General features: G+C 49.5%; 2 protein-coding genes across 2 annotated transcripts; both read right to left on the bottom strand.

Moving 5' to 3' along the window:
* Positions 1-8,686: 8,686 nt before the first annotated feature.
* On the bottom strand, positions 8,687-23,326 carry LOC115082039 (PDZK1-interacting protein 1-like). Its single transcript, XM_029586303.1, has 4 exons — positions 23,170-23,326; positions 16,733-16,847; positions 15,438-15,533; positions 8,687-9,381 (listed from the first exon to the last, which is right to left on the bottom strand). The coding sequence occupies exons 1-4, from the start codon at positions 23,240-23,242 to the stop codon at positions 9,306-9,308; spliced, it is 360 nt and encodes a 119-aa protein (XP_029442163.1). The 5' UTR covers positions 23,243-23,326; the 3' UTR covers positions 8,687-9,305.
* On the bottom strand, positions 23,262-25,001 carry LOC115082040 (spidroin-2-like). The gene has a single exon (XM_029586304.1). It carries the CDS (start codon positions 24,999-25,001, stop codon positions 23,262-23,264), a length of 1,740 nt encoding a protein of 579 aa, XP_029442164.1.
* Between the last annotated feature and the right edge of the window lie 1,757 nt (positions 25,002-26,758).

The raw sequence follows: 26,758 nt of genomic DNA, 5'->3' as shown, positions 1-26,758 counted from the left end.
GACCTGGGGATGACTCATGTGGCAAAAACTCCCACCAGTCATTCTCCTCCCCAACCCCAGCTCATCTGCTCATTTCTACCAGTGTCCTCCTTCCTGATCCATTGGCTTCCCCCCTACAAAATGCCATCCACACCACAATCACTCCCCCCCTCCACCACCACCTGTCACTACTATTCTCTCTCAAGCCCCTTTTCTCTTATTCTCCTAATCTCCTCTTCCTTCTCTTTCCGCCCTCTCCTCCTTGCTCCCTCTGAATTCTCCCCCTCCTGCATGGGCACACTTTACCTTTTATCTTACTCTGTTCCCCATTTTCCACTAACCTGTCCTCCTCTGATCCCCTCCCAGTTCCTCTACCCATCCCTCCCCTCCGCAGGTTCTTCCTCACCTCTCCTTAGCCAGCTCGTGTCCTCTGCAAGCCTCATTTGTCCATCCCTTCACCGATTCTCACCCCTCTTCAGCAAGAAGGCTTCCCTTCATTGGCAGGCTCTGCTCGCCTTTCAATTTGTGATTCTCCCTCCACCACAGACTTAGATCACTACCCTGCTCTGCACTCCCTGAGCTCAGGCACTTTTTTTTTCTGGACCTTCTCCTGCCTCCCCAACTCCTGTAGCCCTTCTCCCAGCCAGAGGCAGGACCATCCCTATAAGAGTCTCTACCCCCTGCATGCTCTGAGCCCAGGCAGCCCTGCGGGGCTTACTGCCCTCAGTTTGGAAACCCCAGAGTTAACTCTGTAACCTGTGGGATATTTATTTATTTATTTATTTAAAATTTTTATATACCGGCATTCATGTTGCAAACACATCATGCCGGTTTACATATAACATATAACATATAACAGGGGAATGCTTTATTTATTTGGGAACAATGTTCACCTCAGTTCAAACCTTGACTGCAGCCCATTTCAGTACTCGATCTGCCAATTTTCAAGAAACAACCTCCTCCTTCCCCATCCTTTCAGTAAAATACTTTATTTACCCTGGTGACTGTAGGACTCGAAGAAAAGGGCAGGAACCATCCTCCCCCACGCTCGATTCTGCCCAACTAGCACAGAAATCTTCATCAACTTTCAAATAATCAAGTTTCCAACCATTGTGTCTGTGGTTTGAATCTGTCCTCATCTCTGCTTGATCGTGGCTTTCTCTTAGTTTTCTCTCTGCCTCTTCTTTCCTTTTTTCTTTTAAAGCCTATTTTCTGGTCTTCCTCTCATTTCTTTACCATTTGTTATTTCCTTCCATGTGTAGATCTCTTTCTATTCACCTGTATCTCCAAAGCTCATTATCTTCTCTCACGTCCTCCCAATCTCACCTCCTCCTCTCACTTCCATCTCTTTTCTTGCCTCTACCCCCCACCATGTTCCTTTCTGTTCTCACAACCCTTCTCTTGGTTTACCTCCCCTATCCTCCTCCTCCCCCAAGTCCTCGTCACCTCTCCCTCCCTGCATCTAACTACTCACCCCTGCTCCTCTAATCACAGCCCATGTCATCTCCCTTACGGGCGGATACAGTACAGTGTGCTCCAATGGAGCGAACTGTTAACCCGCCATTGGACGCGCGTTTTTGACGCGCTAGCGTTACCTCATTCAGTAAGGGGCTGAAAAGACGCGTCCAAGCCCCCGAACCCAATAACGCCCACAACATGCAAATGCATGTTGATGGCCCTATTAGGTATTCCCGTGCAATTCAGAAAACAAAATGTGCAGCCAAGCCGCACATTTTGCTTTCAGAAATTAGCGCCTACCCAAAGGCTATGCATGCGCGAAGAAATCTTGAAATATGGTTCAGAAAATGGAATTTTGGGCATGGCTGTTGGGTGCTTTGGGGCTGGGAGCACTCGATTACTAATAAATTATATTGGGGCCTGCTTTGGTGGGCCACACGTTGTTCTCGACTGGCCTGGTAGCAAAATGGTGGGAGTTAGCATCGTCAGAATGAACACTGACGGCATACATTCTCCCATTAAGAGGAAAAAACTGTTCACTATGTTAAAAAAATGGAATTCCCATATTGTTATGATTCAAGAAACTCATTTATCAACGTCCGAATATGCTAAGCTAAAGGGTTGGGTCTATGCTATTATTCCTCTTATTCATGGCGCCAGAGGGGTGTGGCTGTGTTGATACATAAACACCTTCCCTTCCAGATGGAACAATAGTTTAAGGATGAAGACAGATGGTTTATTATAGTGCCGGCTTCGCATTATGTAATGTGCATGGCCCTAATGTCTACTCTCATGACATTTTTACAAGGCTCAGAAACAAATAATTCTCTCAAAATAATTTAAAGAGGGATAATAGCCATGTATAAACAAGTCAGATGACCAGGACGGCTAAAAGTCCCAAAAATGATATGGACAAAACAAATCACTATGAGTCACGGTTTTTTTGTCTCATTTGATAGACCTCATAGGTGGGCATAGGTATCAATGCTTACACATCTCAAGCTTCTCGATCCTGGACTTAAGGGCGTTTCTTTGTACCATTCAGCTAAGTAGCTATTTATTATAATATGTTATAAATCAAATGAGAAACTATGAAACACTTTAAATTTTATATCACAAATGGATGGTGATTTCACCGAGCATACAAAATTCATTCTGGACCTAGGATTATATTATCGGCACAAAATGTCTTTGCGAATTTCCATTGATACCTATGCCCACCTATGAGGTCTATCAAATGAGACAAAAAAACGTGACTCACGGTGATTTATTTTGACTATATCATTTTGGGGACTTTTAGCCGTCCTGTTCATTTTTACAAGGCTAACATCAAAGCTCTTGCAATTTTCAGAGTACAAATTAGTGGCTCTTGGGGATTTCAACATAGTCGCCAAGAGAAATTGTGATCATTGTCCACCGTTGGAGGAAAGCAGGGGGGATGGAAAACGGGCTATACATTTTGTATGTAATGAGCTCGGGCTTGTGGATGCCTGGCACAAATTACACTCTGGTGGCTCTGGATTAACCTTTTTTTTCTAATCCTCACAATAGTTATTCTAGACTTGATTATCTCTTAGTACCAAGCAGTTTCTTCAGTAGGTTAACCAACACCGCGATAGGGAACTATAACATTTTCTGATCATGCGCCTGTGATAGTTAAATTAGAAGTGGGCTCCATAGCACTGAAAGCTTTTAATTGGCGGATGAATCCATTCTTATATCAAAATCCTGATTTTCGGGTTTATTTGCAAGAAAAATGGAAGGTCTATGTGTCTCTGAATCAAACCCCCTCCCACACACACACGTCCGCAGCTCTTCTGTGGAAGGCAGGTAAGGCTAGGAAAAACTAATGCAGGGATGCTGAAATATTTCGCCTTATGGGAGCTCAACAAAAGGCTCAAATTATACATCAGACTACACTGTCTGAAACCCATAAAAACTCAGTGACTCGGATACGAACTTCCTTGAACCAACTTTTATTCCAGACTGCATGACAATGATGCCTCAGTGAATAAGTTAATGCTCTTCTATGGCCAATGGTTCAGGCATGGCGATGGGTTAGAAGAAAATGGCATTTATCCATTAAAAGGTCTTTGTTCCTGCCGTTTTGTGGCAATAAAGCTTTTCCCCGCGATAGGAATATGCACACGTTTTTCAAAGCTGGCGGTCTGTGGGCCTCTGCTGTATCCGTCACCTGATTGATGGAGACTCTACTACGTGCGGTGGTTTTGCATCTCTTTGTACTCAATTCATTTTGCCAAATGCAGGGTTTTTTCGCCTTTTAACAAGCCGGACACTATCTGCATTCTTTACAATGGTCGCAATCTGAACTGGCTGAGGAAGTTTCTTTCGCCATGGAAGTATAAGCGATGAGCAAAGGATGGAAGTCCATATCATTGTGGTATAGTTTCTGTAAACAACGCTCCACCTCTTCTGGCACTCTGCTTATGAGTAATTATTGAAGTAAAGTTTTAATACAGGAGGAGTCAGAATCTGTGACTAAGCGATGTATTCACCTATTGCATACTTATAACAGAGATGTGAAAATGAGAAAAATGAAACATAAAATCCTGCACCACGCATATATAGATGATGTTCTTAGGTGTCATATGAAGCTGTCTGCCCTTCCTTTATGTCCTGCTCTACTTCAGATAATGGCACCTTAGTTCATACATTTCTAACTTGCTCTAAGTTAATTCCTTTCTGGGATGGGGGTTCTGCTTTCTGTGGGTAAATGTGTTGGGGATACGATTCCCAAATTGGGAACCATACATATTTTGAGAGATGTGCCAGAGATTTTTGATCTTAAAAAGGGACGGGCTCAGTTTGTGTGTTTGGCACAGCAGCTGGCATGCAAATGTATATTACACCTGGGGACTGACACATCACCCCCCCCAGCCGTCTCATTATGGCAGTCAAAAATGATTGGGCTGGTGCTGCTAGAGAGAACGGATATTTTATAAGCGGAAGCCTTCAGAAGAGAACATTGTGTGGCGGAACAATGTTCATGGTCTCTCTCACACACACAAACAGGGGTGCTGCTTTTGGCCCGCCGAGATTCTGCCTCTCTCGGCCGCGAGCAGGATGGGTGCTGTTCGCGGCCCGTGGAGCCTCTGCCACTCATGGCCCAGAGTGACTACTCCTCTCGGCCGTGAGTGGGAAGGGCTCCGCTCATGGCCCCATATGGCTGGCGCCCTAGGCGACCACCTAGTTCACCTATTGGGACGCGCCGGCCCTGATCATAATATATTCGGTGTCACAATGTTTATTGCCATATTGTTCTTTGCATTGCTTTTGCATTTTCTCTGTTCCAAAGGTATACAAGTGCAATGTACGTATGGCTTACTCGTTTGGATAGTGTGTGTATTCATATACGTGGCTATTGAATTATGATTATGTTCTCTGTAGAATAAAAAGAATTAAAAAAAAAAAACTACCTACGCCTCTTACCCAGCCAGTAATGAGGATGGGAGTGGCGAGGTCTGACTTCTCCTTCCTGGACGGGGGCAGGTGAGGAGAGCCTAAGTAAAATGATACTTCCCTTTGTTCTGCATTAAACCCGGGGCCTGTGATTCACTTCTTGCATAACAGTTTTCAGCACTCGGGGACTGCATTGCGCAAGCAGGTTCACTCCTCGGGGCCTGGGTACAAGAAATGAGAGCCTGCAACTGAAAAGTGTGCGTCTGATTCCCAAGCTCTGCAGATAAGCAACCGAAAGAAGGCCTGCCCTCGCCCCACAGGCGAACTGTAAGCGCTGGGGGGAGGGGCTGCTTGCCCAGCAAGGCGGACTCCCTGCGTAGAAACCCCCTTGAAGCGAGCCTGGCAGGATGCAGGGGGAGCCTCGCATCCCATTTCCCTATATAACGCTCCCTAAAATACACAGGCAAGCCTGAGGAACGCCGCCCAAGCAAGGAAAGAGGATGCGTCCTATTGTGCAAGGTTGCGGGTTGTTTTTTTTCACTGCCAGTTTCCGCTTCCTGGCTGCGTTTCTGAGGATCCTAAGCCTTCGGCCGCCGGGGACTACTGAGAGCGCTTTACACCGCTCCCCGGGGGCCCGAGAGAGAAGTGACGTCCCCGGCAGCCCCGCCCCCAGCGCTTTCAGCTCGTGGGGGCGGAGACCTGCAGGGCAGAATTCCAGGGCGCGCTGCGCGCGGCTCCCTCTGAGGTCAGCCCTGCGCCTTGGCATCTCGGCTTCCTTGCCCGTGCAAGCCCCCCCCCTCCTGCTTGGACACGTTTTCTTTACAGGAAACTTTTTCCCACTCTCCAAGGTTCCCCACCCCTAAGTCTTCTGCTCCAGACTGAGAGCTCCTCTCTTCAGACTTTAACCAGCCTCATACTAACATCCTCAGCATTGTTCTGACATTGTTCCCAGATTCTCTTACTAACTTTTTGAAACGTTTTCTAACTTGCATAGGTTAGGGCTCCAAGTAAAAGCTAAAAAAAAAAAATAAATAGTAGGTGTTCATATTGGGCAGCAAGACACAGGGTGACCTGGCCAATACACCCTGTAAGAGAATAGAGACTTGGGAAGGGCAGTTGTGCTGTGCCAAGGTCAGTGCAAAGGATTAAGGGAGTGTAACTATCAAAAGCAAGTCACAGATATATTAACATAATCCAAAAACAAGGTCTCACCTACAGCTTGTTTCTTGACCTTTCTTTCTAGGTGGTGGAGTAGACTAACAAGGCAACCACACTGCCTTTTGGCATAGAGGGAAATAATTATTTGTTCTCATACCTATAGCACAGTTGCAGTGGTCCTCGAGAGGCACAAACGGGCCAGGTTTTCAGGATATTCATAATGAAGGTGCATGGAAGAGGTTTGTGGGCACTGTCTTCATTGTATATGCAGATCTATCTTCTGCATCTTCATTATGGATATCCTGAAAACCAGGGCTGTTCTTGGCTCGTGAGGTGACCACCCCTGCACCACTGCCTTCCCTGTGTCACCAAAGGAAGCCATGATCACCCTAAGCGAGCTCTCAGTCTGCCTGGGCCTTACCGCCAAGGCCCATGAAGGAGGTAAATTCACCTGACTGGACAATAAGGTGCCTTGAATTCAGCAGATGGACATTCTATGAAGAAAAAAAGATATGAATGCCCCAAAGGAGTTTGGGAATACCATTTCCGAGCTTGTTCCTCTGTGGATACCACTCAGGTAAATTGAATAGAAAGAATCCCAAATTCCTCCAGTTAGTGGTGGCATCTGGAAGGTCTTCACTCCTGCACTAAGCAATTGCCTAGTCTTGCAGTCGCTCTGGTATGGAAGTGCTCATTAATTAGTTTTGCCTTCTACCCTATGTCATCGGCAGGCAATCTGTTTCTGGAATCCAGGCCAGGGTTTCCAGCTCTCCTGCTTAAACTGACGAGACCAGAAGAGGTGTGCAGTCATCTATCGCCAGGTGAAGGCCCTCCCCTCAATGGCACAGACATGGCTGCTGTACTGATTATTCTCCTTAGTATTTACTTTGATGAAGCCGAAGTTAAGTTGTGATTTGTGTGTTCCCTGTTTTCTGTTTGGGGTTTTTTGTTGTTTTTTTTTTACCATGGTTGAGAAAAACCATTTCCACTATAACCAAATAAACCCTGTTTGTGTTGTTGACTAGTGCGGCTTGTCTGTGCTGCTCTCGCCCAGCCCAGGCTCCCCTCTGCCCCCCCGAACCACAAAACCTGTCACCCGGCTCCATGAAAGATGGCAGTTCTGAGAAGTCATTTATACAGGTTAAAAGGCTCTGAGAATTGCCCAGGCTTAACCCGGTTAAAAGTAGGTTCACAATGCAGGTACTTACAGTTGCATTAAGAAGTGGTGTTCCCAGGGGTGAAGGGGGAACGTAACACGTGCAGATCACATTTTACAGACCCACGCACATTTTCCATGCACTGACTGAGCAGGTGCAAATGTCTGCAGATACCCCCTCCCCATGGCATTATTCAGAGTGAAAGTGTGCCCGAAGCTCCTCTTTGAGTTAAGCAGAACCCACAGCCCTGGCAACAATCAAGGCAACTTGAAAAATACCCCCCCACCATAAGGACCAAAACTAAAACACAGAATCTTTTCGTGAGATAAAATGGCCAATTTATCCTGGTAAGAATCCCAGCCCACTCCTTTACTCGTGTTTCTGTGATCCAACCTGGAAAAGATTCACTCCGGCCACGCTGCTTTTTGTCACAATCACACACGCTCTCCCAGTCTTATTTACCTCCACTGCCCCGGGATTTAGGGCAACGCATGGGAATCTACCAAGGCGGAGAGAAATCTGATTAATAAATTCTCAGCCCAAGTGAACATCTCGCAGCCACCACCCGCATGTCCCAGCAGGAAGCGCCGTTCTGCTTTTTACACAAGTTTTCCCATCAGTGATGGTGACGGATGAGAATGGACTGAAGTAAGGAGCAAGCATCTCTTTAAAGGGATGCGTTCCCTACCATGGATTCTGGACACCTGCTGCTTGCCATTTCCAGCAGAAACCCGTACTGGGGCGGAATTTGAGAAGGATTTGGGCTGAAGACCTGAGAATATCAGTGTCAGGTTGAAGAACTCCCTGGAGAAGAGGAGTCAACGCCAGCTTAGAAAATAAGCAAGAGTTTATTCAGAAGCATTTAAACACATATTTCTGCAGGGTAAGACTACCGCAGAAAAAACACAATGGCAGACCAAGATCCAGTCTGGGCCAGAGAGTCCCATTATACCAGTCTTCTATGTTCCTGGCACAGTCAGACAAACGTCATGATGCTTTACACAAGACTTCCATGATACTCTTCTACTTGCAGAGGAAAATACATGGAAATGTAGGTTTGAGCACTCGGCTTGTCTCTGGCTCCAATGGCTCACCTCACCCCAACCCTCAGGTTGCCAGAACACTGTGGTACTTCCAGCAATCCCTTTTGTAACCTCAAGACCCAGCCCAGATCCTCTGGGACAAAGCCGCAAGTGCTTGACCGAGGCTACAGGCAGGCCCTGTATGGGTTGCTCATCCTCTGATAAAAAGCAGCCACACAGTGGGTCAGAGGCAGCCCCCAGCTGGGCCAGACCCCGCCTCAAAACCAGCCAGAACTCTCTCTCTCTGGGAGAGAGAAGGAAGTTAATTGAATTATCTCTCATCATATTTTATGCCAATACTGCTGCTTTACATCACCTCAGACTAGGAGAGTAATGGGACGGGGGAGGGGTACATACAAGAACGATGAGATATTCAGATCTTTAACATTTCCTCCAGCTCTGCTCAGAAGACTGCAGACAAGAACAAGGTCATTACATTTAAACATTTTATTTCAGGAAAGACAGAAAAATATTCTCCAATATGGACAGTCATTACACTAGGCCGTATTTCCATCAAAATAATGCCGCGTCCTGCGGACAGCTAACACAGTTATTTCATGTCTGACCTCTGGTTTCTTTTCCATTTGTAATTTGGATGCTTTCCTTTTCTTGATCAGTCTCACTTAGCCGTGCTTCGCTCTCCATTTCCGCCCAATAGATCCGCAGTCTCCTCAGCCTGTTGCATGTTCCATAAGGGCAGAAGTGGAGGGCCTGGGGGAGTCTAAGAATTGAGTTGGAAGCCATATTTAAAATGGATCTTCAAATAAAAATCTTCGGAAGCATTTTTTCCTACCAATTACATGAAAAAAAAAAAAAGCAAGAGGAAGAATTAATTGGATTACGTTAGCCTGAGGAGAAGAAGCAGCTCACTGGAGGATTTGTTGCAAGTGTATGACACCCGTGCATCCCATGACAAGGTAGAGACTCGATTACACAGGAACTTGGGCATTTATCCACATTATGTAGAGAACAATCCCAAGACATAGTAGTGATCTGCTTATTATTGCAGAGAAGTAAAAGTGGCTCATGAAACCATTTCATGGGTGCATTACTACATTGCCGTCATCTGGATGACCTGCTCTTCCAATTCAATTGGGTTGTCATATGCATTTTCATTCTCTCGGCTCCTGGAAAACAGAATGAAATGCTGTTACTTGGGAGGACCACTCTATGGCTACAACATTTTTCACTTATAAACCGCTGCAGTAACTTCCAGAAGAATGGCCTTTTCTGAGTGACTGCCTAGCTCCAGGTGCCGCCTCCTATATTAAAGTTTTTGCACATTAAGAAATTCCCAGAATGCTTTGAAACAAATTGAAAAACTAGGGCTGGCTTCTCATGGCTTGGAACCAGGCGGGCACCCTCGACCTCAGGGGATGACTTCTGACCACTATCCCCTCTCCCAAATCAACGTACACGTTTGTCGTTGTGCCGCATGGTGTGTCCTTCAGAATGAACCCCCCTGTATTTTCAGCCCTAGTGGTAGTGTCCTACAGATTCTTGGAGGTATACTAGAGGAAGCGTGGAGTTTGGTGTGTGGAAGTAGCAGGAGGGTGCAGCTGCCTGCATGGAGCTGAGACAAACGTCCAGTAGAGATGTGCATTCGTTTTTGCCGAATTGGAAAATTTCAACGAAATTGTCCAATTCGGCATGTTTCAGGGAGCCCGAAAAAGATCGGGATTTTCCCGTTTTTTTTGCAAGAATTCGTTTTTCCGATTAGTGCGCACTAACGGGAGTCAGTGCGCGCTAACTCCCCGTTAGCGCGCACTAACAAAAACTAACAAAATCTAACAGTTTTTGTTAGTGCGCGCTAACGGGGAGCTAGCGCGAACTAACGGGGAGTTAGCGCGCAGTAACTAAAAATCGATTTTTCGTGAAAAAAAATGACATTTTCCATGGCAACCGAAAAACGAAGAATGACACGAACACAAAAAACGATGCACAACTCTAAATTCCAGAAGAAAAGCCGGCAGTAGCATGGAAGCCCGTCTCCTGGGAGGAGCATCCGATCAGTAAGGGCCTGGAACAACAGCAAACCCCACGCACTGCAAGGAACACCGCTCTGTAGTGAACGAGTCAGAAGGCATGTTTAGCCCTACCTTTCCAAAGGATGCCCAGGGTGGCTTCTGCATTATTATAATTCTGGAATAACGAGTCCCTGGGAAAGCCACACCCTCTAAAATCCCAGGGCTCTGAATGTGCATCAGCGGTTTGGTGACTGGACTAAGCTCCGTGATCCCAAAACTCGAAATTAAACCTGTCCTAGAAGAAAAGATTTCAAAGAGGAGGGTTTTGGGACGCAGAATGTGGACGTGGACCCCACTATGCTCAGCACAGCTAAATTATAATCTGTGGGTGCTCAAACTGTGTCTGTGGAGCAGCCTGCAAAGAAAAGCAAGACCAGTTGGAACCACAACTATTGGGAGAGGTTTGAAGTAATTTCGGGTCCTGACCAAGCACAGACAGGACTGGGCCCGTCTTGCTTTCGAGTCTTTTCACCTGCGCGCCACTCAGATTACCTCTGAAAGAACCCTAACACCATGCACTGCTGCATGTTCAACGATATCTTCCAGTCCCACCAATTTTATGTCTTCTAATCCGGCGGGAGAAGGGTGGAATGGGACCCTCTGCCTGAATGCAAGAGAGGATCATGCAGCCCTCAGTCTCTGCCAGTGAAATGCCGCCTCGCACCTCTCCAAACCAGCCTCGTGCTGTACAGCGATGCCGGCATTGTACGGCTCGCTTCAGAGCACACCTTGTGTGTTTCCCCCCTCCCCCAGGAAAGACACAGCAAAATGTGCAGTAAGCTTGAGAAAAAAACCCCCCAAAACTCCATGTCATGAAGGAGAAGCCGAGCCAGGCCTGGTTTTACCTCACTGCAGCTCTCACCCTGTACCCCTGCCCTTCCATAGAGAAAGTGGAACTGCGTTTCCATAGGTTACAACGGGACAGAACCAAGCCTGGCTCATCCCGTCCCGTTGGGGAATGCTACTCCTTCAGTGGCCTCGGTGCTGTCGCACTTCACCTCCGGGTTCTCTGACTAGTTCCAACAGCAAAGTCCCTCTGGGTTGAACGTAATAAAACAGGAGTGAAAAATGGCGTTAACTCCCACTGCAGGGTGCTAATGATGTGCAAATGCATCGGGAATTTGATAAAGCGCACGAACCCAAAAATGTGCTCCCAGATACGGACAGCTTGCGTAAGCCATGATTTACACACAGAAAAAACGTGTTACGTGCACGGCTCATTTTCGGCCTGGTTTTAAAGACGCAGCGCTCGTTAAAACCGGGAGATACGAGCGTGGCCGGGCTGCGGGCGCGCCCTGGGGATTTTCAAAGGGCTGTAGCCACGCGCGCATCTCCCGGTACGTGCCGAAGAGGCGGATTAGAAAAAAAGGGCTGGCCGGGGGGCGGAATATAGGAGGTGCAGGGCATGGGCAGGCCGGCACGCGCCATTATGTACCTTCCCGCTGAAGCGCGCGCCAGCAGCTGGCCGGCACGCGCCATTATGTACCTTCCCGCTGAAGCGCGCGCCAGCAGCTGGCCGGCATGTGCAGACTGCTACTGCTCCGAAGAGCAGGTAAATATTAAAACAAAAAAAAAGTTAGAGGGGTTTTAGGGGTCGGGGTGGATAGGAGAAAAGAGAGGCAGGTTAGCTGCGGGGGTTTAGGAAGTTCCGTCCCAGTCCGCTCCTTTATTGGAGCGGACTGGGAGGGAATTGGGGAAGGGTGTATCGCGTCGCTGTGCGTATCTTATAAATTTTCCCCCCTTATGTGCCCGAGTCGGCATTCGCAAGCACTTTCACACGCCGATATAAAATCGATCGCGCATGTGTGCATGGGTAGTGGATTTTATAAGGTGCGTGTCGATGCTCACAAGTTATAAAATTGGCGCATCCATGTGCGCACGCCGGGAACTGTGCAGACATGGATGCCCGCGCGCAGGTATCGAAGTTTCCCATAGCGTGCATAGATGATTTGTGCAGGTGAAACTGAAAAGATGCACCAGACAGGCATAAAGTTTAAAAAGTGCTTCTCTGTGGGGCAGGCGGTTATGTGCACAATTGGAGCTGTATCATCCTGTAGGCTCTTTGGGGAAGGGACCTTTCGCAGCAGAATGGTGATATATGCAACTGTCTATCATTAAGAAAGTTCTTTGGGGAAGGCGCTTACAGTACCACAATTTTCGGCATCCTGCAGCTCTCGCTCTTTGTGCAACCGTAGTGCAGTCACCTCGTGCTTCTCCAGGTTAGTGTGAGGCCCTGGAGCTCAGTTGGCCAAGCAGAAGCTACATGACAGCAGTGTGACGGGCCTTATGCATCGCACCAGAGAGCATGAAGAGAAAGCGAGCACTGCACTGTGGTGACAATTCTGCAACTACAAGCACCTGACCTGAAGAGCTTATGGAACAATAGAAAGTTGCACGGCTAACAATTCTGTGTCTCTCACATGGGGATCCTGGAGTGAAGTCCATCTGTCTTGCAGGTCCTGAGGCAAAGGGTTTCTGAGTTGGGGTCCTGGACTTGGATACCCCAATACTTAGCCCGGTTCTTTTAGGCTTGGAAATGTAACTCCTGGCTCCTAGGTTGGGTAAAGTTAACTCACATTTCTGGGGCTACTGTTGGTCTATGGTGGTCCTGGACTGGGGATTCCCAGGACCCCCACATTTTTGCTATTGCTTATAATTTCTAGATATTTACAGCGCTGTACACAGAGTGGAGGAGTAGTCTACTGGTCGGAGCAGTGCGCTGTGAACCGGGGAAACCAGGGTTATAAATGCCACTGCTGCTTCTTGTTTCTTTGGGCAAATCACTTCATTCTCCATTGCTTCAGGTACAAACTTAGGGGCCAATGCAATGTCAAGCACGAAAAAATGTGCAAATGTCTAAACTGGACGCACGTCTGTTCAGTGGGTGCACATTCCCCTCCCCTGGGTGTCTGATGCGTTAGGCAAATGAGCTGCTGTGCTAAAAAGGACGCGCTAGGGATAGACTGTGAAAGATTTCAAAGCGGCGTGGGATAAACACTGTAGATCCATAAAGGCAAGAGGATGGGAATGAAGAGCAGAGCCATGGGGGTGGCTTGCTGGAATGTTAACTGCTACCTGGTGATTACTACCCTTACTCAAAAAAATCCCTTGCACGGTTAGTGCAACCCCAACATTGCTCTCTGCTTCAACGGTAGGGGGAAGTGAGGAAAACAGGATTTGCATTCAGACAACAACCAACAAGGTATCGATCTGTGCAGTCTGGGTAAACAAGCATCGGGGTAACTTGCTTGATGCGGGGGTTACTACCCTTAACCATTAAGCCTTATGCTCACCTTTGATGCAACTCCAACATTACTCTCTGTATCAGTGGCAGGGGAGGGCAGGAAATTTGAATCAAAGTTACCAACAAGGGCCCTGAACTTGGTGGTCAGTGAAACAGATAAGTATGGGGAAATATGTGTGGGAGCTTGCTGGGCAGACTGGATGGGCCGATTGGTCTTTTTCTGCCGTCACTTCTATGTTTCTATGTAGCGAGTCCACGGCATGGGGCGCCCAGGAGATATGGCTGTGCGCGGGTTAAGAAAACGAACACTCGTAAATTGAGTGTCCGTTTGCCTAGCCTGACCGCCGTCAAGATTTTTTTTTTTCATTGCTGCTTCCTGTGGAACCACAGAAAAGCAATAATTTCTGCTTTTTTTTTTTTTGAGCCCTTGATGCTCCTCAAGATTTAATGCCAGCTCCGGGGCTGGCATTAAATCTTGCGTGTAAACATGTGTGCATCGGGTGCGTGGAGATTTTTCTGCATCGGGGGCAACAACTAATAGCTTCACCTACATGGCATTTACATGTGATGAGCGCTATTAGCAACGAGCACGTCTGGACAAGCGTTTTGGACGCACTAATCAGGTGTTAGCCTAGCGCGTCCAGTCATGGGCTAAGCTGTCCACTAGCCTGAGGCCTGATATTGCATCGGCCCCTTAGATTGTGAGCCTTCTGAGGACAGGAAAATACCTTTGGTATCTGAATATAATCTGCTTTCAAGTGTTTGAAAGGCAGAATAGAAATCAAACACATAACTATTGAAATAAAGCTGCAGTTTCTGCTCCACGCCATATTGGCACAGCATGATAGACTAACTCAGGAGTACATTTCCAGCATTAAGACTTGGACAGTAAGCAACAGGGGCCCCGACTTTAATGGTTTCGGAAAGTAAGCATGGGGTTTACTTGTACAGCACGGCAGATGCCACCCCCTGATGCTACCATTATAGGGGAGACCTGTGTGACGCGGCTGATGCCGCCATAAGCTTGCTGGGCAGACTGGATGGGACCGTTTGGTCCTTTTCTGCCGTCATTTCTATGTTTCTATATGTTTATGTATCCAAGTGGGCTAACAAATTGGCAACCACCCCACTCCATTCAAAAGTAAAGGTAATTGCCGATCGTTTTCATAACTGTTACGATTGTTTTCCCTGCTTCACAAAAAGAGGCCCTGATGAACATAAGCAAGCTCGCCATCTGCTTGGCTCCGTTAGGGAGGAAGGTTCAGCTGGCTGCATAGTGAGGTGCCTTGACTTCCGAGGATGGGCGTTCTCTTATTAAAATAAATGGGTGAACGCCCTACACCCCATGCAGCAGGTGTCTGGCCCACCCCAAACCTCCTCGTTCATCTTCACTGCCATCGAGGCGAGCTGGACGGAAGGAATCCCAAAGTCTATCGCTACCCACGCCAGCCTGGCAACTGAAAGGTCTTCACGCCTTCACAAAGCTTCTCTAGCCCTCCGCGTGCTCCACCTTGGAAGTGCTCGGCAGTTAGACTGAGCGGGTCCAGATGCCCCCAGGTTCATTGGTTTCCTGTGGAGGCCTTCAGGGATGGTCACAGAGACTCATGAGGTCAGAGCCGGGGTATGGGTAGCAGGGGGCCTTCCCTCCCCCCCAGCATTAATCTGGCCACGCAGGCATCCTGCAGGATGTTTGTCTTCTTATTACAGAAAGGGCAGACCTGAAGGAAAATGGAGCTGAATGATGAATCTATGGCCGAGGTCCCACCTCCTCACTAAGTAATTGATCACATATTAACCATGCACAAGTCACATTTCAATCCTGTGGCTACGGAACAGCACATATCACGGTTCTGTCTCTCCTAAGAGAGCAAAGCTCATGTGGACACAAACATCTCCCGAGCATGTCACCAACCTGAAGCTGTCAATGTTCGAATACTGGCTTTCTGTCCCGTTAACCACCACTTCATCTTTTGCAGAGTTGGCGGTGATTCCTGCAGGTTTACGTTCCCTAATGAAAGATGCACAGAGAAGCCATTAAAATGTATATATTCTTTTGAAAACCCATTCATATTTGCTCATGAAACTTGCAGCATACTGTTAGAGGTTTTGAGCTCCCAAGACCTGCAGGCAGTTTGTGTTCCCAAAGGCTGGAGTAACGGCTGCCAGAGTGCAAGGGACAGTCCTCAAATGTACTGCGTAGCTCACAGCTGGACCAAGCAGCATCACTGGCCACGGAAATGCACAATCCATGGCACCGCCAAGAAAATGCAACATGTGCACCTTACTGCAGGAGGCTTTGAAAGGTCCTGAACATGCTTTTACATTCCCAAGATTTGTAACACTAAGGACATGAAATAATAGGCAAAAGAACCAAGAGGGGACATGGCAGGACTCCAATGGATGTTTATTATAGTCCCTGGGCATGTTACCTGTTTTCTTAGGCATACTCTGGGTAGATTCATATTTTAATCTTCATTTTAAGCAGCTCATTCCCTACCAATATGCACCTACACATTTTCCTAATACTCACCAGCTATGGCCAAGATCAGCCACTCATGCCCTTTATAAGGTATATATATTTGGACTTATATTCTGCCTTACTGAACCCAATGGTCTCTGCTCCATTGTTAAGGGCTAAAATGCTATAACCCAGGGAAACTGTTCTGTTCTTCATTGCAAACACTGCTCAGGCACACCTGAAGCAGAGATGCAAGCACCTCTGTCCTTTATTCTGCAAAATGCCCAGAAGCTGTGCAAAAAATTCTGCACAGGAGAAAATCTCCCCAGGACCAAGCCAAATGTCCCCCAAGCCATGAGAAAAAGAAACGCTGCAGGCCATCTACGTCCAGGCTGTTGGCACGGCTCAAGAATTTTGTGGCCTGGCGTCCAAGCTGATGAAGTGGTCTCATGGAAGGAGGATATCAATAAGGCTGGGTTCAGGGTGGGAAGAGGGATTGAGTTCATTCTCTGCTCTGGTGCCCCACACATTCCCAAAGCAGAGAGAATCGAGCGCGTGCAACCAACCAAATCTGGGGCTGGATGGGGTTTGCCGGACCTGCTCTAGATTCTGGGTGCCCTTAAGAGCAGGTAGGACCAAGTCCCGATCTGCTGCATGGGCGAGTTCTCGCTTCAGCCCGTTGAGGAGACCCGGGGAGGTTGAGTGGTTTCTCATCGAACCCAACAGAGGACATGCGAAGGTGAACTTACCTTTTGTTCTCACACCAGACCCGATTTACAATGAAGACAACGAGGACCAGGAAGAGGAAGACCGACACCGCGATCAGACCGGTCGCCCACTGCGGGAAGCTCCTGCCAGTATATCCTGCAGGGAGAAAGGGGGCAGGGGCACAACTGATCGGTAAGAGAAGCCAAACCCCTTTTGTACGCGCAGGTGTCGAGTTAATGTGCATTTTTTTGCTGCGGTAACTCCCCCCAGTGGGACCCAATGCATTTTTTTTTTTTAATTTTGGTTCCATGCCGGGATCTCAATGGAAAGGAATTCCAATCGCCCCCATGGCAACCTTGAATTACGCCACTAAACTGAACCAGGAGCCAACGCTATTCGAGAATTATGATCACACATGGTAACATGCTCCGGATTGTGGCTTAACTCTGTTGTTATTATCTGCTGCTCAATTGTTTTATTGAATCTATCGATGTCTTAATATTTGATGTTTTAATTGGGTGCCGTTCTAATTGCTTTTATTTCCTTGGTATTGGTTCTTTTACATGCTTGATTTTAATCATGTATGTTGTTTTGTTTGCCGCTTAGGGTCACTGACATAAGCGGCAGAGAAATAAAAGTAACGTGACATAACATAATGCCATTATTATTATTTTCACAGTGCACGGTATTACAGAGCTCTGTACAAAACCTTTTCTCCTAGAGTCTAGATAAGAAAGTGCAGCACAGGATTTTAAGCAAGACGGTCACAGGTGAGGTATTTGCCCAGCCCTCTCTTAGCCACTCATTAGGTAATGCACACCAGAGACACATCTGATGGGTTTTTTCCCCTATTAGAACTAGCGTCGGCATCCCATATCTCTATTATACGGTCAGACCTGGATAATAAGTTACCAGAGTACAGCGTTTCTCTGAATTTAGCAAGCCTCAGATAAACTTCTTAATGTGATGGGTTTGATTTCAGGTTAGGCATTAGTATGGCATATAAACATCTGGATAAAGCATGCAGAGCTATTTCATTAGGCGTTTGTGTGTGCTAGGTTAGATCGTACACAGGTGGGAATAGATGGGCTTAGTGCTATGGGGTAGGGATGCTGACTCCAACTGGACCCATTCCTGGAGATCTTCCCACACGATGTAACGATTTTATGAGATTGGGCTTATCCAATCAAACAATAAAAAACAAAGTCCGAAAACAAAAACTAGGTCTCCCAGGGCATCCTGCCCACCCGCCCAGAAAGGTGCTGGGACCAGGATCACCTCAGCCCCCACTTACCCAGACCAGTGGGGATTCATAGCCAAGGCCTAGGCCCAAGCTGAAGCCTCAGACTTGCATAGGCCAAGAGAGCCATTTGTTGCCGCGACCTCGGCCTACTCGAGGCCCATGCCTTGACCGGACCCAGGCCCGATGCCACAACCCGGCCCAGAGGCCAGGTCCTAATGCTGTGACCTGACCTGGAGGCTGGAGCCTGATGCATAAGCCTCGTCCTAGCCTGGAGCCCAGATCCAGGCCTGACCCACTACACAACCCAAGGCCGGGTCCCGACACCTGGGCCTCAGTCTAGGCTGGATCACGGATTGAAGCCTGATGTCGAGATCCAGCCCAGAGACTGGGTTTTGATGCTGGGGCCTCAGCCTGGATCCAGGCCCAATACCACGACCTGTCATGGAGGCCAGGTCCTGGTGCCAGGGCCATGGCCTGGACTCTGGAGGCTGGGTCCCGAGACACCTGTGATGCAGCCCTAGGCCCAGGCTCAGAGCCCTGGCCTGGTTAATTAACTCCAGCACAACCCCAGCGGATGGCGTCAGAAGAGAAGAGGACGATATGGGAGCAGCTGCGAGGCCTCCAGACCAAGCCCCAGCGACTGGCCTGGGTCCGGGATGAGGCACCGGTATCAGAACCTGGCCTCCAGGCCGGATGGCTGCGTCAGGCCTGGGTCAAGACTCAAGCCTAGGCCGAGGCCCAGGCATCGGGACTCAGCCTCCCGGCCAGGTGGTTACATTGGGTCTGGGTTGAGGCCCCGCCTTGCCATCAGATACCTGACAGATTAGGTAAGATCTATTTTAGGTCTTGGCTGAGGCCCCGGTGTCAGGGATCGTGCTTGGGCCTAAGCGTGGCCTCCTACTTTGGACCTCGGCCTGGCAAGAACCCGGCCTCAGGTCTAGGCTTAGGCGCGATGCATTCTTTTCAAACAAATGCAATAAGGTTCATTTCAATCAGGAGACCTCCGACTTGTTTTGGGGCTCCTCAATGAAATGAATTGCCCTTATTCGTCATGATTTTTACATTAATTTGAAATGAATGCGCATCACTACCGAGGACTTTTGTGGCAGTGGCTGGAGTGAAGGGAGTTGGGAGGCGACAGGACTCTATGGAGGAGTAGCCTAATTGTTAGAGCAATGGGCTACGAACCAGGAGACCAGGATTCGAGTCCTGCTATTGCTTCTTGGGCAAGTCACTTTACCTTCCATTGCCTCAGGTATAAAAACTTAGATTGTAAGCCCTCTGGGGATAGGGAAATACCCACAGTACCTGAATGTAATCCACTTTGAAGCACTGAAAAAAGTGCAAAAAGCGGAATATAAATCTAAATTAAAAAAATAGGTAGGGGAAAAGAATTCCCCCCAGTTGTTGTGAATAAAGTGCATAGCAGCAAGGTTGCAACTGAGCTGGTAGCTTAAAGGAACAGAGGGAAACTGCCAGAGAAAAAGATTTTCTGTAAAAAGGAATAAAAGGTTCTGCAGCACCTAAAACACATCAGATGAGGGTTTCCACTGATGAAGGAGGAACGTTCTAATGGTTCGAGCCCTAGACTCAGAGACTGGAGAAGTCCTGTAACCTGCAACTGACCCTTTGCATGACCTCTGACAAGTCACCTCATCTCCCTGCGCCTCCAGGACCCAGATGAAAAGACGTCCGCAAATGAAGTCAGCGTGAAAAGAGTTATCCAGAGCTACTAAGAGGAAGTGAGATGGCTCAGTCTCCCGAATGTGGAAAAAGGCACGAAAAGAAATAGCAGGAACTGGTCTCTGGCCACTGAACCTATAGAAGCGCCACACATCCAATAGCGCTAGAGGAATGATTGTCCAGGAAAGGCACTTTTCCCCTCTAAAAAAATAAATCATCTTTCCATCATTGAGTTGGCAAAAAATAAACTGGAATGTTCTGTTTTATTCCTGAGGAAAATCAGAAACCTAATTTATAAAAGGGTTTTCATATGTGCAGAACCAGAGAAAATCCTTTGTAACTCAGGAGCTAAATCGTTAAGCTTGTTGTGCTGCCTCGCCTTAGCTTCAGAATGGAGGGAGTGGCTAAGTAAATCGAAGAGGCTGCTTTGCTGATCATCAGAAATTCCTCTCCTCCCATGCAGGCATTCATAGATACACGGATTCAAACTATTCAGGGTATAAAACTGTAAGAACATGGAAAGGAGACCTAGGAATAAGACCAGAAGCGAATACAGCAGAGACAAGACCTGGGCAAGATGATATGTGGAATTCCTAAGGACCTGATGCTATAAAATGCAAATTTTAAAAAGTTAGCAAAACGTTAGCTTGCATTTTCTTTACTCGCATGGTCAAATCTGAGTTAACGCCTGATGCAGTGAACTAAAGGTAGCTACAAAAAAAAGAAAAAGCGTGCTAACCCAAAATGTGTGCAGAACACACGCTAGCGTGCATAAAAGAGAGTTTGGGCAAAGTGTGTACAAATTCCAAGTACAGGATCCTCACCCCATGATCTGGGTTCAGCTCCAGAGACAACTTTACTCCAGCTCTGACCAGGAATAAGATTTCCAGCATTAAGGGACCTTGAGTTAAGCCTGCGCAGCTCTCTGCAGGGGGAGCAACAGCTACTGCCTTCACTAATGTGGGATTGAAGATGGAAGCGCGCTCATTTTTTACGCGGGTTTATGTGCTCGTTTTTCGGGTGCTAAACTCCTTGTTGAACAGGGAGCTTTGTGTGCATAAAAATGTGGTATAAGGGCGCGCACCCAAGGCAGTGCTGCTGGCCTAAGGACTCTCCTTCCTGTTTGCACTGCCAAGCTCTTTCCCAAACGCATGGCGTACTGTGAGTGAGCAGGCAACAGCTGCCCTAATTCTGCCCACTCTGCCATGGCGCTCTGCGGTCAGGAGTGCCAGGTCGTGCTGCAAGAGCAGCCGGAAAATCTGGTTTTGCCTGCCCAAAACACAAGCCAGGAAAGAGGCAGGCATGTTCCTGTAATGCTTGTGAGTGCGCGGGAGAAACCAAAGGACCCAGCACAGGACACGCAACATCTCCAGACTTCCAGCCCACACGCTAAAGCAGGAATCGGAGACTCGAGCTCACAAAGCCTCGTGTGGGAAATGGTTAGGGCTTCCTCCAAAAAAAACGATTCCCCCACCTTTCCCATTCCAGGTAACAAATAAATGACAGGGCCAGGCCTTTTGGTGAGTGAGGCAGGACACCTTCCGCTTGAGGCACGGTTTTGCCTTCACCCTCCACCTTGCTGCCCGAGCCGGATGCTGATGCCTAGGCTGGCACCGTTAAGCTATGCCAGCGTCGCTCCGACACCGCTACAGCGTGTGCGGAGCAAGAGAAGAATAAGCGCAGATCCTAAACACAGGGAGATCCTGTCACACAGGAGACTTCACGCCGATCGAGGCGGTCGTGGTGCCAGGATCCGGGCCTTGTAGCAGAACAGCAGGAAACGGGTCCTCTGCTGTCCTAGCAGGACTGACTCCTATGTCAGCTTATATGGGGGGGGGGCCCGCTGCCCCCCCCCCTCCAGTAGCTGGAATAGGCAGAGCGATTGCCGCTTCTCTGCACGGTCTCTCCTCCACACCCCAAGCCCCAGCGCAGCTACCGGTTTTTTTTTTCCTGCCCCCCCCCCCCACTACTTCTCTCTCCCCTCTTTCCTCAGCTAGGGCTCCAGATTCACCTCACAGGGTTGATCCAGTCCAGGGTTTATCCCGCTGCCTGCAGGGACTCATCTCACTTTTCTCAGGGAACACAAAATAAAGAAATCTGAACCGCACAGCCTTGCAGGCAACGGGACAAACCCTGGACTGCATCAGTTCCTTGGGGGGCAACTGGAGCTCACTGGCCACCCCAGCAGGAGTGACAGTCGGTGCCTCAGCAATTCCTTCCCTGTGCACTTCCTATCTGTGGGATGTCCACTGGGGGTGCCCCGTCACGTTCCCAAGAAGGCGAGGGGGGGGGGGGGAATGAGGGCAAGAGCAGCGAATTAAAAGGTAAGGACTAAGGAGGTGAGCGAGAAAAAGGAAAGAGCAGGAGAAAAACCTAGGGAGATGAGGAAGATTAGAGGAGAGGAAAAGGGGGAAGGGAAGGAGGAAGAAAGATTCCAGGCAGGAGAGAGCCTGGGGGAGCAGAGAGAGGAGAGGGCAGGAAGCAGGAGTTAAAAAAAGCAAATGAAAAGGAAAAGACTAAAAGGATGTGAAAGAGAAAGGAAGAATGTATGCAAAAATAAAGAGAATCAGTTACTGAGATACACACAGAGGAGATTAGAAAAAGAAACAGGAAAATCGTTCTGGCGCCTGTTACTGGAAATACTGGAAACTATATGCAAATGTATGTACACAACCCAGGGCCTCTACCACCAGGCCCCTGCGGGAAAAAAACAGCTGCCCAGAAAATAGGAAATTATCAAATGTAGGGAGTCCCAGTGCTTGGAAGAGAGAAGGGAAAAGGCGCCTTTCCCTGGGCTTGGGAGGGTCACTTGCATAGCAACCCCCCATCCAGCCAATGTGGGGAGCAATATCAGCAGTTCTGCGGCAAGCTCGCAAACCCCATCCCGGACACAGCGCCCTCCGTCACCCGTGCATTTAGGGGCAGCAACCCCGCTGGAAATCAAGGCAATTGGCGGGCACGTCTTCAGCAGGGCGCCCAGCCACGCAGTTACGCGTGCACTTGGAAACATGTGCAAACCTGCCCTATTTTCAAACACAAAGTAGGCACCTAAATAGTGTAATGAACAATCGAGCAGTTAATACGCAGCAGGAACTTTTCACTGATTCAGGAGACAGCGGCGGGCAGGTTCCGCCCATTCTTTTTGAAAATGTTATGATACAGGCGTAGATTCCTAGTCTGCCCCAGAAACGGCCCCCAGAGCCCCCTTTCTATGCAGCCAGATTTATGTGGAGTTGGAACTTGCGTGCATTGTTTCGGGTGGTTAAAATTTCAGTCGAGCGGTAGTCAGCCTGTCTACATATCTTGTTTTTAGGCATGAGTACAATAATAAAAAAAAAAGACCCCAAACTCTTTAGCCTATCCCAGCCTGAAAGGTGGGCAGCATTGCAGTCACTCTCACCAAAGAACCTTTCCTACTCCTCATTACATTACAGCCTTGCTGGCAAGTAAAGGAGATCATCCTGGTCTTGCCTGCGCACCTTTAAAGGCAGGTTTTAGGAGTTTGTTCAGTACCAGCCAAAAGGAGAGGGAGAAAAGAAAAACAGAATTCACCTGTACCGTGCTGGCAACTGATGGATCCCAAAGAGGTGAAGATACACAGCAAAGCCAGCGGAAGGCTGAACATGTCTGCGTGCGGCGCTGAATCAGGGCACAGTGAGATTCCCAGGCACTGTCAGACGTGAGACCCCGCCCACTCTGCCCCGCCAGGACGCTGCTGTCGCGGTGAGATTCCCGTGAGACCCCGCCCACTCTGCCCCGCCAGGATGCTGCTGTCGCGGTGAGATTCCCGTGAGACCCCGCCCACTCTGCCCCGCCAGGATACTGCTGTCGCGGTGAGATTCCCGTGAGACCCCGCCCACTCTGCCCCGCCAGGACGCTGCTGTCGCGGTGAGATTCCCGTGAGACCCCGCCCACTCTGCCCCGCCAGGACGCTGCTGTCGCGGTGAGATTCCCGTGAGACCCCGCCCACTCTGCCCCGCCAGGACGCTGCTGTCGCGGTGAGATTCCCGTGAGACCACGCCCACTCTGCCCCGCCAGGACGCTGCTGTCGCGGTGCTGAATCGGGGCACAGTGAGACCCCGCCCACTCTGCCCCGCCAGGATGCTGCTGTCGCGGTGAGATTCCCGTGAGACCCCGCCCACTCTGCCCCGCCAGGACGCTGCTGTCGCGGTGAGATTCCCGTGAGACCCCGCCCACCCTGCCCCGCCAGGACGCTGCTGTCGCGGTGAGATTCCCGTGAGACCCCGCCCACTCTGCCCCGCCAGGACGCTGCTGTCGCGGTGCTGAATCGGGGCACAGTGAGAGCCCGCCCACTCTGCCCCGCCAGGACGCTGCTGTCGCGGTGAGATTCCCGTGAGACCCCGCCCACTCTGCCCCGCCAGGACGCTGCTGTCGCGGTGAGATTCCCGTGAGACCCCGCCAGGACGCTGCTGTCGCGGTGAGATTCCCGTGAGACCCCGCCCACTCTGCCCCGCCAGGACGCTGCTGTCGCGGTGAGATTCCCGTGAGCCCCGCCCACTCTGCCCCGCCAGGACGCTGCTGTCGCGGTGAGATTCCCGTGAGACCCCGCCCACTCTGCCCCGCCAGGATACTGCTGTCGCGGCACAGTGAGATTCCCGTGAGACCCCGCCCACTCTGCCCCGCCAGGATGCTGCTGTCGCGGTGAGATTCCCGTGAGACCCCGCCCACTCTGCCCCGCCAGGATACTGCTGTCGCGGCACAGTGAGATTCCCGTGAGACCCCGCCCATTCTGCCCCGCCAGGACGCTGCTGTCGCGGTGAGATTCCCGTGAGACCCCGCCCACTCTGCCCCGCCAGGACGCTGCTGTCGCGGTGAGATTCCCGTGAGCCCCGCCCACTCTGCCCCGCCAGGACGCTGCTGTCGCGGTGAGATTCCCGTGAGACCCCGCCCACTCTGCCCCGCCAGGATGCTGCTGTCGCGGTGAGATTCCCGTGAGTCCCTGCCCACTCTGCCCCGCCAGGATGCTGCTGTCGCGGTGAGATTCCCGTGAGTCCCTGCCCACTCTGCCCCGCCAGGATGCTGCTGTCGCGGCGCTGAATCGGGGCACAGTGAGATTCCCAGGCACTGTGAGACGTGAGACCCCGCCCACTCTGCCCCGCCAGGATGCTGCTGTCGCGGCGCGATTCCCGTGAGACCCCGCCAGGACGCTGCTGTCGCGGTGAGATTCCCGTGAGACCCCGCCAGGACGCTGCTGTCGCGGTGAGATTCCCGTGAGACCCCCGCCAGGACGCTGCTGTCGCGGTGAGATTCCCGTGAGACCCCGCCAGGATGCTGCTGTCGCGGCGCGATTCCCGTGAGACCCCGCCAGGACGCTGCTGTCGCGGTGAGATTCCCGTGAGACCCCGCCAGGGCGCTGCTGTCATGAAGGCAGGCCCTGGTTAGAGAAAGGGTTAGCTGCCTCGGGAACGCAGCATGGCCAGGCTCTTTAGGGAGAGAGAGAGTGGGACTGCAGTCACTGGGTGGTTTGTTTTGGTTTTTTCCCTAAATCAGTGACCTCTCTGGTGTTTTGTATTAGCAGTGTTTGTTCCTCTGGCATGAGCTGGGTCCACAGAGCTTAGGTCTCTTGCTGTTGTTCACTGCTTTGTTTTAGTGGTTGTCTTGTTTCCGAGGCCTATTAAACTTCTGTGTTTTCATTGGTAGCTGAAGGCCAGTGATGTTCAGGTACAGGAGGAATTTCTCGGTTGGTAAAAACCTCGAGGTCAATTTTCAAAACTTCTTCAGCGCTATTTTAGCTGCATAAGTACAGCTTGTGTGGTTAAGTAGCGGCGGCTGAATATGCGCCTACGTTCAGCAGCCACCACTGAGCTGCATAAATCACTTACGTGGCTAAAAAGTTAGCCTCATGACTTGTGGGCCGATAGAGAAAAACCCGCAGGAGAGCCGGCGAGCGCCCAGGCCACTCTCCCGGCCGTGCGATTCAGTATCGGCCCATATGCAAATGAGGGCCCGCGGTAAAAGGAGCGGCGGCTGTCAGCGGGTTTGACAGCCGATGCTCAATTTTACCGGCGTCGGTTCTCAAACCCGCTGACAGCCACGGTTTCGGAAAACGGATGCCGGCTAAATTGAGCGTCCGTCTTCCAATCCGCGAGCCGTGGGCAGATTTGAATATCGCCATGATATTAAGTCGGAGGGTGTACAGAAAAGCAGTTTTTACTGCTTTTCTGTGCACTTCCCCGGCGCCGGCAGAAATTAACGCCTACCTTTGGCAGGCGTTAATTTCTGAAAATAAAATGTGCGGCTTGGCTATACCCATGCTATACCCATGCTATAATTACACAATGTTAGGTTCCATATTAGGTGCTACAACCCAAGAAAGAGATCTAGGTGTCATAGTGGATAACACATTGAAATCGTCGGTTCAGTCTGCTGCGGCAGTCAAAAAAGCAAACAATGTTGGGAATTATTAGAAAGGGAATGGTGAATAAAACGGAAAATGTCATAATGCCTCTGTATCGCTCCATGATGAGACCGCACCTTGAATACTGTGTACAATTCTGGTCGCCGCATCTCAAAAAAGATATAATTGTGATGGAGAAGGTACAGAGAAGGGCTACCAAAATGATAAAGGGGATGGAACAGCTCCCCTGTGAGGAAGAGTATAGGAATGTACAGCCTGGAGAAGAGACGGCTGAGGGGGGATATGATAGAGGTGTTTAAAATCATGAGAGGTCTAGAATGGGTAGATGTGAATCGGTTATTTAGTCTTTCAGATAATAGAAAGACTAGGGGGCACTCCATGAAGTTAGCATGGGGCACATTTAAAACTAATCGGAGAAAGTTCTTCTTCACTCAATGCACAATTAAACTCTGGAATTTGTTGCCAGAGGATGTGGTTAGTGCAGTTAGTATAGCTGTGTTTAAAAACGGATTGGATAAGTTCTTGGAGGAGAAGTCCATTACCGGCTATTAATTAAGTTGACTTAGAAAATAGCCACTGCTATTACTAGCAATGGTAACATGGAATAGACTTTGTTTTTGGGTAATTGCCAGGTTCTTATGGCCTGGTTTGGCCTCTGTTGGAAACAGGATGCTGGGCTTGATGGACCCATGGTCTGACCCAGTATGGCATGTTCTTATGTTCTTAAATAAGAGATCGGGTGTTTTCTGTAGCAGGCCCAAT

The sequence above is a fragment of the Rhinatrema bivittatum genome, unplaced genomic scaffold, assembly GCF_901001135.1.
Source record: "Rhinatrema bivittatum unplaced genomic scaffold, aRhiBiv1.1, whole genome shotgun sequence".
Taxonomy (NCBI): Eukaryota; Metazoa; Chordata; class Amphibia; order Gymnophiona; family Rhinatrematidae; genus Rhinatrema; species Rhinatrema bivittatum.
This window is presented reverse-complemented; position numbering and strand designations above follow the sequence as displayed.